Source organism: Pseudorasbora parva, chromosome 7, assembly GCF_024679245.1.
Source record: "Pseudorasbora parva isolate DD20220531a chromosome 7, ASM2467924v1, whole genome shotgun sequence".
In the NCBI taxonomy this organism is placed as follows: domain Eukaryota; kingdom Metazoa; phylum Chordata; class Actinopteri; order Cypriniformes; family Gobionidae; genus Pseudorasbora; species Pseudorasbora parva.
Window position 1 is genome coordinate 23,314,277 of NC_090178.1, and position 12,994 is coordinate 23,327,270.

Below are 12,994 nucleotides of genomic sequence, written 5' to 3' on the forward strand. Positions count from 1 at the left end.
ATGTCAAATTTGCACTTACAAATTTCTTTTGAATGATATTTCTCTTCGGCCTTTCCCTACTCATTTTGCCTTCCAGACTGAATTCATTAAAGGTCAGACGCCCGCATCAATTCTGATTAAAAAAAATATTTTCGTTGTTGTAGCACGTGATTATTTAAATCCCTGGTAGCAAAATGTCGAGGTAGGGAGAGAATGTTGTATCCCAGTCGATCGTCTTCTTCTGCACAGCTCAAGACACGAAAGAAGTGCAAGAATCCAAATTTAAAGATCCATGGCGATTAAAAAGGGTCTGTGTAAAAAAACAACGACAACATATCCACCGAAATGAGCCGGAGTAGCCAATCTTCCATTTGAAAGCTGAACGGCGTATTGTCAGGGCTCCCCGCACCACATTCTTCCAGTCAAAATAAAAGCCAGCTTCTGGCTTCCATTCTCGTTGGTTGTAATGTATCGTTTACTGTTACATTATGCGGGTGCAAAACAGTTAAACGCACCAATTTGAAAAATCTGGAGTTGGGTTTTGGCTGCCGCTGTGCTCCCTCATATTGTGTGAACTCAATGGCATCGATGTTAATGCGACCTAGTGGCGTCTTTCATAGGAGGCTTCGTCCTATCATTCATCCTCAGCACATTTAGCGGTACATTTAAAACAGTGCACGAATATTTGCTTTTAAATTATTTTAGCTCTCTGAATAAATATCACGAAATATTTTTTGACCGAGCTGCCAATTACTGATTTTAAGAAGATGCAGAAATACAAAGATGCCATAGGCTAAATGAAAAACAAAAAAGAAATAGGGCTTATTGCTTTTTTTTAGCACAGAATCTAGCCTACGTGTAGACAAAATAAACAATTTAAGAGGCCTTTATGTTATTAGAATTGTCATAAAGCTTCGGTGATTCACATTTTCATAACCAACATAGCGCTATACAGTTTGCAAACAATGAAAAACAATATTCGGAATTTAACAAAAATCACTTGCATGTGTCTTGGTGGGGAGTCAAAATGGAACGACTGGTGTGTTATGTGTTACAAAATAATTTCTAACAAATAGCATCAAAATAATAATGATCCTACAAAAATATAAATTCCTTCAGATTCACATGCATAAGGTTCATGAAAGCTCACCCCTAAACATTTTCTTCAAATACATATTAGCAGTTGGAAACCCATGGCCCAGAATGCATTGTACTATGCCAATGTTGGTGAAATCAAGGAGTCTTTAAGGATTATAGCAAACCCCTCTCTGTGATAATCCAGGGATTATTTCTAAAAATAAACCCTGATCAGCAATCCCAGAATATGGGGATGAAACTGATGGGGTATTTTTCCTTATTACAGTAGCCTATGAAGTGTTATGAGTGACATTCATTTGACAACAGGGAGAAATGCTGTGGAAATCAAAAGTAATGCATCATATTCTGTTATTTGGATTTACATTAATTGAGGACATGTTAAAAAAAGCAATTTAGAAAAAGAAAAAAAAAACATTAGCCTACTGCAGAGTTACAAAGAATTATGTAAAACAGAAGTAGAAAATTAGATAAAAAAAGGAGAAATTATATGTTACTTTTAAATGTAATGCATCACAATGTTACTTCCTAAAAAATTAACTAATTGAGGTACTTAGTTACTTTTTATGGTTTTTGTGGTAATTATTAACAGTGTTATGTTCCTTTTGTGTTATCACCTATGGGCTAGGCTTGCTTGCTTGCTTTTTAATTAAAAATAATAATAAAACAAACATACATTCTATTTTTGACATATGTAAATGTGTTGTTGGAAAACTAAAAGTAATGTGTTACTTTACTCATTACTTAAAAAAGTAATCTGTCTATATAACTTGCATTACTTGTAATGTGTTACCCATTACCCATTAACCATATAATGCAACTGTAGACTGCATGTTAATGAGTTTTCTTTGGTTTTAGAATCATATTTGCTTTAGGTCTTTTTTTATTGCTGAAAACAGTGTAAGATGGGATATTCCATGTGATTATGAGGCTGAATATCTGCTGAAGTCTGTTCTTTGTCTTTCTAGCAGGATGAACATTATCATTCAGTCCGAGCCTGAGGGCATATAGGCCTCTTTAATTGGAACAGTGTTAAAAATAACCTCAAGAGGTATCAGGGGCATATCACAGCACAAGTGCCCATTTCATTACACCAGAGACTTTTGGCCAGAGTTGTAAATGCCAAAGACAGGAAAAGCAAACTGTAAGAAGTTGGTAATGGTTTTGTTTAAGTTTTTTAAATGAACCACTATACTTTTATTGATTTATTTATTTGTATATTATTTATTTATTAGAATTTTATTTTGTGTGTGTGTGTGTGTGTGTGTGTGTGTGTGTGTGTGTGTGTGTGTGTGTGTGTGTGTGTGTTTCAAAATGTCATACTTTTGGACTATTATGTGAGATACCAGTCATTGAATTCATGAAGCTAACTGAAAATCTTGAACATATGGCTGAAGGCTATTTACATTTTCTTGTCCATTGAGTTTGAATAAAAGAAACATTGTTGTTAAATCAGATGAGCCTATTAAAGTCTGCAAAACAAGAGCTTGTCCGGTATTTTTCCTATTTAGTTAAAAAAGGGGGTTTATGTAGACTATGAATTTTGAAATAATGGGCCACCCTGCTGGCTGTGGAATCAGTTCATCTTCACTTTAAAATGTGCCTGTCCTTGGGGCAGAGTCAGAGATAGGCTAATTGTGAAGCACTAGACTTTGAAGAGAAGTGCTCAGCAGAACAGAAAAGATTTTTGGTTGATTGCCAAACCAAGCAAACTCTCAAGGAAGTACTTTTCATTACAAAGAAAGGACACAATTCAAGTTGGTGATTGATTTGCCTTAGTAGATCCACATATGCTTGAAGGATTGGTCAGATGTTAAAGGAATGTAATGAAATAAGAAGATGGTATGACTGTCTAGTTTATTTGGATTCTTTTTCCACTGTCATCAATAACTAATCGGTTGTTACATACATAATCTTATATGAGAGGTTATGGACATTCAGTGTGGCAATACCTTCAATTGTAACAGATGGACAGGGTGTACAGCATAAAACCACCATGCATCATTGTATTAGAGTAGCCACTCCTAAAATACCCAAATAAATGAAGAAATGATGTACTTTGTATGTTAATACAATACATATTAACTCCGACATTCCTCTAGTTTCTTGTATAGTGGAAAAGACATGTACTTGCTTGAGTTCAATGTGTTGAAATATTTAGTTGTTGATAATGCTGAATCTCTCCACATGGATTTTCTAACAGATGGAGACCACAGGAAACCTGGAGCTCTGTCGCAGCCATTAATAGCCATCTACTAACTGTTCTGGAATTAATGCAATGACCCCCTCAGTACTGTCAAACCCTTCAACATATATTTTATGGCCATAAAAATATAATATTTTAGCAAATTCACCTTTCACGTGTTGGTTCATCATCATTAGCACAATATACTTGTTATAGTGTTTTGAAACTTCTGGCATTATAAGAATTTGTGAATCAGAGGTAGTTTTTGACAATATTAATGATTGTAGGCCTACTTGATTTTTTGTAGTAGGCCTGTTAATAAATCTACCATGAAACATAAGCCTAGAACAAAGAACAAACCAAAAACATGTTGACAAAGTAAATTTCCTTAAGTTTGTGATCAAAGGAAATTATACAATACAGAAAATCAAATCTGGATATAATATTGTGTACAAGTGAAAACACGAAGCACATGTACATCAAACAACTACGAACTTGATCTTGTGACAGAAATGGACGACAACTGCATGTTTCATGGGCTTCTAACGCCCCCTTCTGGTTATTTGAGTGACTAGCAACTATTAAAGTCTGACGATGAAACGTGAAAGCAGGCATTTGGAAACAGTTTTAAGTAGGTTTCTCTCATTGGCTATCATGTAATTTTTTGAGACTGAGAGAAGGTACATGATAATGATTTACAGGAGTCCAACTTTGGTTTTTATCGGTACTTGATTAACCATGTCTGGAATACAAAACTTGCACAAAACGCACATGACGATCAGACCATGGATCAGACTTATCCAAGGAACATTCAGTCTGCGATCAGCTGTCACACAAGTGGTGAGAAAGAATATTTAATATAAGATGTTACGACGAAATCGTTAGCCTAAAATTTTATTTACATGAGAGTTTTAACTTAACTTAGGCCATTTATGCTAGTATGCTAATTTGTTTTTGTCACAGGTTATGGAGAAACCGTGCATATTAGCCACCACACTTGGAGCCCCCGGAGGAATCTACAAGTGTTTTGCACCTTGCATCGAGAAGCACTTCACTATAATCCCATATGAGAGGTTTGTACAGAGGAAAGAAGACTTCGCTGCCAAAATCCAGGCACTGTTTGTGTGGGGTGCAGATATTAAAGTTGACCAAAACCTGTTACAGTCTTTGCCTAACCTCAAAGCTGTTGTTAATGGTGGGGTAGGAGTAGACCACCTTGACATTCCTCTGATAAATAGCTTTGGAATTAAAGTTTCCAACACTCCTCATGTGGTGGATAATGCCACTGCAGATATTGGCATGAGTTTGATGTTGGCATCTGCAAGGAAGATTGTTGAGGGTGAGAGGGGTTTCCTTTCTATACTTTCTTTCTGGTTTGTCATATTGGTCACTAAATCAATTGTGATTTTTATTTTTCTCTGCAGGGTACAATTTTTGCAAGTTCCGGGAGTCTGATGATTTCCCGGAGTCCTCTCTGGGTACCGATGTTAGCAGGGCCACACTGGGCATCATCGGCATGGGTAGAATAGGATACAAAATCGCCAAGAGAGCTCAAGGGTTTGAGATGAAAATCCTTTACCACAATCGGAATCAAAGGTGAATCTGTTGGACTTTGACGTATTCACTCTGCTGCTAAAATTTACCAGCTTGAATAATTAGTAAACTATTTTTTTTTCTGTATATTTCCTGTACATTTGAACATGGTTATTCATTGTTTAAAATATTTTAATAAGACACTAATTTAAACTACTGTCAAAGTTTGAGGTCAGTAAGTTTTCTTGTTTCAATGAATGGACCTGACTGAATACATTTATATGCTAAAAATATTTATTTGTTAACATTTTACAATAAGGTAGTAAACATGAACTAATAATGAACTACACTTCTGAAGCATTTATTATTCTTCATTAATGTTAATTTCAGCATTTCATAAAACATTATTTAAATCAAAAGATGCATTTGTTAATATTAGTTAATGCACTGTGGTGTAACATGAACAATGAACGGCTGTGTTTGTATTTACTGAAAAAATATCATACAGTAACAAATCTATTTCTCATGTTTATTTCATGTTAGTTAATACATTAACTACTGGTAACAATTGAAACCTTATTGTAAATTGTTGCAATTTCTTTTTCAAATAATTGTTCTTCTTTTGAACATTATATTCATCAAAGAATCCAAAAAAAAAAAAAAAATGGTGTTCACAAACATGTTAAGCAGAACAACTGTTTTTAGCTTTGATAATAATAAGAAAAGGAGAAGGGAAAACACTTCTTAAGAAACAAATCAGCTTATTAGAACTATTTCTAAAGGATCATTTGACACTGAAGACTGGAGTAATTATGGTTTAAATTCAGCTTTGCCATCATAGAATGAAATTACAATTTTTTAAAAATATTAAAATAGAACAATTATGTTAAATTGCAATAGTTTTTGCAATAATAAAGTGATCTGACTTTTAAATGCAGTCTTGCTGAGAATATATATATATATATATATATATTTGATATAAGGTGTGAAATTACCATGGTGCCCTTCAGCTAGGTAGCATATTTACTGAGGGAATATTTAATTATATTATTGTACATTATGTATACAAGGTTTTATGATTTCTCATTAAATTGCCTTAATCAGGGGTGCAAAACTCAGTTCCTGGAGGGCCACTGTCCTGCAGTTTAGTTCCAAACCCATGAAAACGAAACCAATACACAAACCTGTAGTTTTCAAATAAGCCTAAAGGACTTAATTATTTGGATCAGGTGCGTATAATTAGGGTTGAAGCTAAAATCTGCAGGGCTGTGGCCCTCCAGGAACCGAGTTTTGCACCCCTGCCTTAAATTTAATTTCACAATATTTTATGTGTTCAGGCCTGAGAGTGAAGAAAGAGCAGTTGGGGCCACATATTGTGCAAGCATGAAAGAGCTGCTACAGAGGTCAGACTTCGTCATGGTGGTGGTCAATCTGTCCCCTCAGACGAACAAACTGATTGGTGCCAAAGAGTTTGCCATGATGAAACCTAATAGCACCCTTATCAACATTAGCAGAGGTAATTTAATAGGCTGGAACAAAGGAATCCCGTTAAAGGGAAACCGCCTTGTTTGACACCTCCTTTTTTTCATAGGCTTGGTAGTAGACCAAGATGCTTTAGTGGTTGCTATCCAGAAGAAAATGATACGAGCTGCTGCTTTAGATGTCACATATCCTGAACCATTGCCCAGGTTTGCTTTGCTTAGTAAATTTTATTTTAATTGCACTTGCTCAAGTCCCAATATTTAGGATTGTATTACTGTTGTAAATGATGATTCTTTATGTACAGGGATCATCCCCTGCTGTCCTTCCCAAATGTCATCGTCCTGCCTCATGTAGGAACCCACACAGTGGAGACGTCTCAGATCATGGTGGAGAGGATGGTGACCAATGCCTTGGCCGCTCTAACTGGAGGCCAGATCCCTGATGAAGTCAAGGCATAGTGCCAGACCACAGAGCCATCTGTCTCTCCTTTGTTTTTAACCAGCAAATCATAGAAACACTTGATATAGATGGTAATCATATTTTAAAACTGGATAGCAAAATGTAGAATTTTATGTGTATGTCACCTTTTAAATGTAACATGGATGCTTTATATGTAAATGTCACATAGTGTCTCTAAAATTCTGATTATTAAAAAAATAATTCTCAGTAATGTATGGCATTGGTGTCTTTTTAAATGGAATATGTTATGTGAATTTTAAAATATTTGCATTTATAAAACCTTAGAATAGGCTATAATAAATAGGATATATCCTGTGAGCCGGTGGACTTAAAAATCAGTTCTTAACTAATTTTGAAGTCAACCGGCTCAAAATAGATATTGCAAATTAAGTGATCATAAAGAAGAAGAAGAATAAAGAGACCATTAAGCGCCTATTGTCGGGAAAGGATGTCGTTGTTCCTGTGTTGTCTCGTGGTTTGCCAAGACATTCGTCCTGCTTTCCGCGTTTTCAGCGATGCGGACACGTAACGCTGAGCTAAACAAAACTCGAGTGGATTGCGAATAGTGGGGTAGTTACCGCTCAACCGACAACATGAACCGGGCACTTAGAAAGTCTCAGTCTCTGCGTAGCTGTTCGGTTCTCGAGGTCAAAAGTAAAGTAAGTTAACATGTATCTCTTTCATTCAGATTATCTATTATATTGCAATGCAGTTTATTTGATGTTGGCGGTATTAAAGTAGCCACTCTTTTTGGAATAACTTGTTCGTTATTAAGACTTTAAATTCCTTCAAAGAATTATTGTAACATATCTTACATTAATCTCTGTTTATTTTGCCGCTCTTATTTTAGTATCACTAGACTGAGAGGAAGTAGCCTACCTTTGTAAACAAAGTCTGAAACAATCAAAACCTCTACAATATCCAGAAACGGCTCACTTCTAAAATATGTCCATTGTTTCAGCTGAATGAACACGGTCCCAGGTCACTCACTGCTTCTAAGTTCACTAATGAATAATATGTTGACCAATTTGTCCTGTAGAACATAAAAGGGGTAATTAGGATATTATGTGTTCAGTCGTATTTTCATGCCATTTCATTCATGTGCTTTTATCTTCAGTTTGGTGCAGAATTCAGGAGGTTTTCCGTGGATCGTAGTGAGCCTGGCAGGTATAAAGACTTCTACAGGCTCATTGTGCGTTTACATCACCTATGGCAAATGGATGTCCTTATTGGTTATGCAGATGTCCAAGGAGAGCTGTTGCCTATCAATAATGATGATAACTTTTGCAAAGCTGTGAGCTCTACACAATATTTACTACGTATCTTCATTCAACTACAAGGTACAGAAAGGAAAGCTCATGAATATATATAATTTCCTTTATTCTCTGATCCACCTATCTCACCTCACAACAAAAATATATCATAATATAATGCATGTAACATAGGGCACTATTTTCCAAACACAAAACATGGATATAAATTAGGTTTAGTTCTTAATAAAGATTTATTTTTGGTATGTAGATAAATAGACATTTATTCATATATGGAAAACATGATTTTAAGACTTTAAGGCCTTCAATCAAGGCATTTTATTTAGTTTCTTTTTGATCTTCGTGAAGAAAAAGCAATAGAATAGGGAAGGAATTTATCTAGTTGGAAATCATGTACTTGAGTATAATTGCTTTGTATTCCCATGTGGTGTGTTTGTTTGCCAGATAGATTATCTGTTTGCTTTCCGTCCTAGGTCATGCAAACTACCAGAGGCTTTAGAAATTCCTCGGTAATTTGGAAACGATTCTGCTAATAAATGAATGTACGAATAAATATACAAAAAGAAGAATAAATAAATAAAAATACAGATATATAGGTGCTAAATGTATGATCTTTTTCTTGTAGGGAGATTTTTCAATAATGTTGGAGATTTGTTTGTTTACAATACATATTTAATTAATTTGCATTTATTGCTTTCAATTGCACTGACTTGGTCCTCCATATTTAAAGTGTTTATACATGCAAAAATACAAAATAAATAAATAGTTAAAATTAAATATTTAAATACTATAAAAAAATGGTTAGAAAAATAAGATGAAAATGTTTGTTTTTTTATTTAAATAAATACATAAAAATAACAAAAAAAATCTAAGAGCAGTTTTATAGTCAGTAGGAAAAAAGTGCAATGTTATAGATACTAAATATTTTCCATATAACATTTCCCACAAATTTATAATATTAGTTTTCCACAGTATAAATTGAGTCTTTATAAATGAGGTTTAGAATTAATTCTTTGATCAGAAAGTTTTGATATAATCAGATCATCTGGGTCTGTGATTTCATAATTTTAGAACTTCATCATTTATAAGCTCAACTTATTCCCGCACTTTTTTTACAGAGGAAGGTGATCAAGATAACGCAGTTGCGAATGATGCGACAAAGCGAAAGAAATCTGTCAGCCACAGAAAACCCCCATTTCAGATCAGCATGCCACTGAACTTCCGCCCTGTTTCTTCCATCATTGACGTGGACATCATACCAGAATGCCACCGAAGAGTGCGTCTGTATCGCCAGGGCTCGGACAGACCTCTGGGCTTTTACATTCGTGATGGTACTACAGTCAGGGTTACTCCTTATGGTCTGGAAAAGGTTCCAGGCATTTTTATCTCCCGCATAGTGCCCGGCGGACTGGCGGCTTGCACAGGACTGCTAGCCATTAATGACCAGGTACTGGAAGTGAATGGTATTGATGTTATGGGGAAGACTTTGGATCAGGTAACCGACATGATGATTGCCAATAGCCACAACCTCATCATCACAGTGAAACCTGCAAACCAGCATAACAACATAAGGCGAAAAAGCTGCATTTCCACAAGCTCGGGACACTATTTTGATAGTATGGACTCTATAAGCTACCCAGGGCTGCCTATGATAATGAAAGCTTATGGTTTGGGTACTGGCTCTGAGAGCGAAGAGGATGCAGATGTGGTTGTCGAGAGCCCCATCAAACACCTGTCCCAGCAGTTCGGTGTTTCAGCCACCTCTCATTCTTCTCAACCACATGTTAATACTTCCTACCGGCCCCAAGTTTCTGCCAGACGGCCCAACTCGCTCATTTCGGCCGCATCCTATCACTCTCAGCCTTGCCTCACCTACACACCTCACACTGACCACAACCTCCCTCTACACTGGAATCTAAGTGTCGAACAACATTATAGCTTTAATCCGGCCATCAGACAGGAAAGCTGCAGTACCCATGACATTCTAAACACGTGGCATGTAGATCTGAGCCGCCATTTACTGTTGCCCCAGGGGGCAATGGAGGAAGATGGAATTGTTGTCATTTTGTAAAAGATAAACCTTCTGAAACGACACCACCCTGCACTACAGTTTATAACTAACTACTTTGGCATGTAATGTGTTTGCTTACCTTGCATGTATTGCAAGTTTTTACTGAAAACTTTAAAGATTAAAGGATCTTTTTTTTCATGCATCACATTTTTTAAAGGTGCAGTGTGCATTGACAGAAATGCAATATAATATACATGTTTTTTCAGTGGTGTATAAAGACCTTACATAATGAACCATTATGTATTTATTTTATTACCTTGGAATGAACCATTTCTATCTGCATACACCATGCAGTGAAATCCTCATTTTGCTCCGCCCTCTTTCTACAGTAGTCCTAAATGGACAAACTGCTCTACATAGCGCTAGCTACTCTCTGCTCTCTCAGACAATGACATATTTGTCCTGTGTTGGCCACCGTAACTTCTCTATTTGCTTCGAAAGGGAGGGGTGAGCGGTTGCAATTCGCAACCTCACCACTAGATGCCACTAAAATTTACACCGTGCACCTTGGACTTACCTTTTCACCTTCGTCATCTTGGACTTGCCTTTATGTTTTTCCAAAACTGTATGATTTTATTTCTTCTGTTGAACATAAAAGAAGATATTCTGACAAAATCTTAGTAACCAAACATTTCGATCATTTAATTGATCATTGAATTCTTATTATAACTTATTTTATGTTCCACAAGGTGAGAAAATCTTACATGTTTGCGACAACATTAGGATGAGTAAGGATTTTCCTTTTTGAGTGAAATATGCAATAAATAAAATGCATTGGAAAGTCCTTTTATATTTATTTAAACTGTAAACCCTTCTTAAATAGATTGTGTAATATAAACACAATAAATTTTGTAATCTGCAATAAATTTAGATTGTGTTAACCCTCATCCTTCCCTCAGGTCATTTTTACCTGAAACTCATTTTTAAATGTTTTTTTATTATTATTTGTTACGTTTATCTGAGTGGTCCAAGACCCTAGGACTTTTGCTGCACTCGAACCATGAACATAAACAAAAATGGACTGGATTCAATTAGTTATATGGATGCAATTAAAAACAAATCCTTCACTTGTGGGTCAATTTGAACCCTTATGGGATTAATGGAATGTGAGAAATGCTTCAGTGCGCACAGAAAAACCTAAAAATGCTCAATTGGAGATAAATGACTTTAGGACCCAGTGGAACCGCTCATTTTCTCCATAATGGACTATATGGAGCAAATGAGCTGTTCCACTGGGTCCTAAAGTGGTGGCATATAAAATCATTAAATATCATGTTCTGTTTTTTCCACAAGAGGTCGGCAAAGACACCCAATGTAGGATATTGTGAGCTGAATTAAAAGGGTTATGCATGAAATTGTGAGTTATTTTGAATTCAAGTTGAAAGAATGTGAAGAATGTGCTCCAATTATTTATTATTTATTGATAAAATCTATAGTAATTTAAAATTATATATATATAATGTGTATGTGTGTGTGTGTGTGTGATGCGATCTGGGAAAATCCGTCATATGTCAGGCTGGAATGTTTTCAGCTAGGTCAAAAAATAGGTTGAAAGACCATCTTTTTTTTGTCAAAATTGGGTTTTCATTAAATTATTATTTTATAACATCTTGTCTATCATTTCTAAAAATATATTGGCAAAATTCACTTCTACAATAATCTGCCAAGTGTCTTCTTTAAAACGAGACCAAGTTTTATCTAAACTTGGGGGGTTTTATCTAGTTTTATCTAAACCTGAGGTCTATATTCCAAAACATTCTTGAACAGCCATTTAAGGTTGTATAGTGCATTTTTATAGTCTAGATGCCAGCCGAACTTAGCCCCGCCCACACAATTTTTAGGTTGGGCAGTTCTGACTAGAATTGAGTCAGGCTAGCATTTTTATGTCTATGCGAATAAAGAGTTAGTTATTTGAACCTGTTTTTCTCAAAATTCCATTCTTAAAAATCATAGTGATCAGCTGACTTCAGATTACTATACCTTTTATTTCAGACAAGCCATGAAAAAAAAACAAAAATATATTTGAAAAGGACTCGACCCCAGCTTTTATTTTGTATCAAAAACTGTAAAAGGTAAAATTTCACCATGTGATGGGTTTTTGTAGATTGAATATTTTATTTTATAATGAAATGAAATTTTAATGAAATAAAATAAGTTTTCTGGACAAACAAAATATTAAGTGTAATTTGAGGGCTTTCGGGTCATTTTGACCCATCCCATGGTGGAATAATTTGTTACAAAGGAAAAGGGAATAATGAGGGTCAAACTAACACTATTGGATCTCTTACAGTTAATTGCTATTAACATGCAACTCGCATACATTGTTGTACTTAAGTGTTTTTTTGTGTAGCACACCGTTTCTTAAATGTCATTATATTAGCAATATCTTATTAAGTAATCACAAAACCTATTTCTATACAGTGGATTGCACAAAACAAAATAAAGTTTGTTTAATAATTGTTGCATTAGCTCATTTTAATTAAGGAAATGGAACAAACAGCAACTATCATTTTTGGAGGTGTACGTCTGAATCCCTTTAAACTCTGCATTACATCATGATCAAATCAGAGAGGCCTGTGTTCTTTCCATACTGAATTTTAGTGAGTTCATTAAGTAAACAAACTTCATTTTTTTTCCCTTCTGTTTGATAACATCTCAACTCTGCCTTTTTACAGAATAGCATTGCTCAAATAATTGTTTTAGGGTTCTGGGACCCGCACAGACCACAGGATGAGCTCCCCCTGCTGGCCTCACTAACATTTTTTCAGGTGCAACCTTAACTTTCCCAGGAGGAGGGAGCCACAGGTTGACAAGCATCCCATGCATCCATTTTCCAGAATTCAATACTTCACTTAAGATACGTCATATTTCAATTCAAATCTTTTAACAAAAAATAAAATGTAAGCTGTGAAAAAATTT

General features: G+C 35.3%; 3 protein-coding genes across 3 annotated transcripts in view; 2 read left to right on the forward strand and 1 right to left on the reverse strand.

The window, feature by feature from the left end:
- The window catches only part of jarid2a (jumonji and AT-rich interaction domain containing 2a), a 46,915-nt gene extending 46,344 nt beyond the window's left edge, over window positions 1–571 (reverse strand). The window contains exon 1 of the mRNA XM_067448665.1: window positions 20–571. Within this exon, the coding sequence (XP_067304766.1) occupies window positions 20–64 (45 nt within the window). The 5' untranslated portion in view covers window positions 65–571. The remainder of the gene's footprint in view (window positions 1–19) is intronic.
- Window positions 572–3,831: 3,260 nt separating this feature from the next.
- On the forward strand, window positions 3,832–6,944 carry zgc:136493 (uncharacterized protein LOC692276 homolog). Its single transcript, XM_067448672.1, has 6 exons — window positions 3,832–4,099; window positions 4,223–4,598; window positions 4,684–4,855; window positions 6,130–6,308; window positions 6,384–6,480; window positions 6,579–6,944. Exons 1-6 carry the CDS (start codon window positions 3,998–4,000, stop codon window positions 6,730–6,732), a joined length of 1,080 nt encoding a protein of 359 aa, XP_067304773.1. The 5' UTR covers window positions 3,832–3,997; the 3' UTR covers window positions 6,733–6,944.
- Window positions 6,945–7,035: 91 nt separating this feature from the next.
- pard6ga (par-6 family cell polarity regulator gamma a) lies at window positions 7,036–11,430 on the forward strand. The gene is made up of 3 exons (XM_067448671.1): window positions 7,036–7,392; window positions 7,851–8,073; window positions 9,123–11,430. Exons 1-3 carry the CDS (start codon window positions 7,327–7,329, stop codon window positions 10,073–10,075), a joined length of 1,242 nt encoding a protein of 413 aa, XP_067304772.1. The 5' UTR covers window positions 7,036–7,326; the 3' UTR covers window positions 10,076–11,430.
- The last annotated feature ends 1,564 nt before the right edge of the window (window positions 11,431–12,994 follow it).

What these genes read in the sequence shown, in the direction of transcription:
- zgc:136493 (XM_067448672.1), top strand. Translation starts at nt 3,998, where the DNA reads ATGTCTGGAATACAAAACTTGCACAAAACGCACATGACGATCAGACCA. An exon ending in TGCAAGGAAGATTGTTGAGG is followed by an intron (nt 4,599 to 4,683) that starts GTGAGAGGGGTT and finishes TTTTCTCTGCAG; the next exon opens with GGTACAATTTTTGCAAGTTC. An exon ending in TACCACAATCGGAATCAAAG is followed by an intron (nt 4,856 to 6,129) that starts GTGAATCTGTTG and finishes TTATGTGTTCAG; the next exon opens with GCCTGAGAGTGAAGAAAGAG.
- pard6ga (XM_067448671.1), top strand. Translation starts at nt 7,327, where the DNA reads ATGAACCGGGCACTTAGAAAGTCTCAGTCTCTGCGTAGCTGTTCGGTT. An exon ending in TTCTCGAGGTCAAAAGTAAA is followed by an intron (nt 7,393 to 7,850) that starts GTAAGTTAACAT and finishes TTTTATCTTCAG; the next exon opens with TTTGGTGCAGAATTCAGGAG. An exon ending in TATCTTCATTCAACTACAAG is followed by an intron (nt 8,074 to 9,122) that starts GTACAGAAAGGA and finishes CTTTTTTTACAG; the next exon opens with AGGAAGGTGATCAAGATAAC.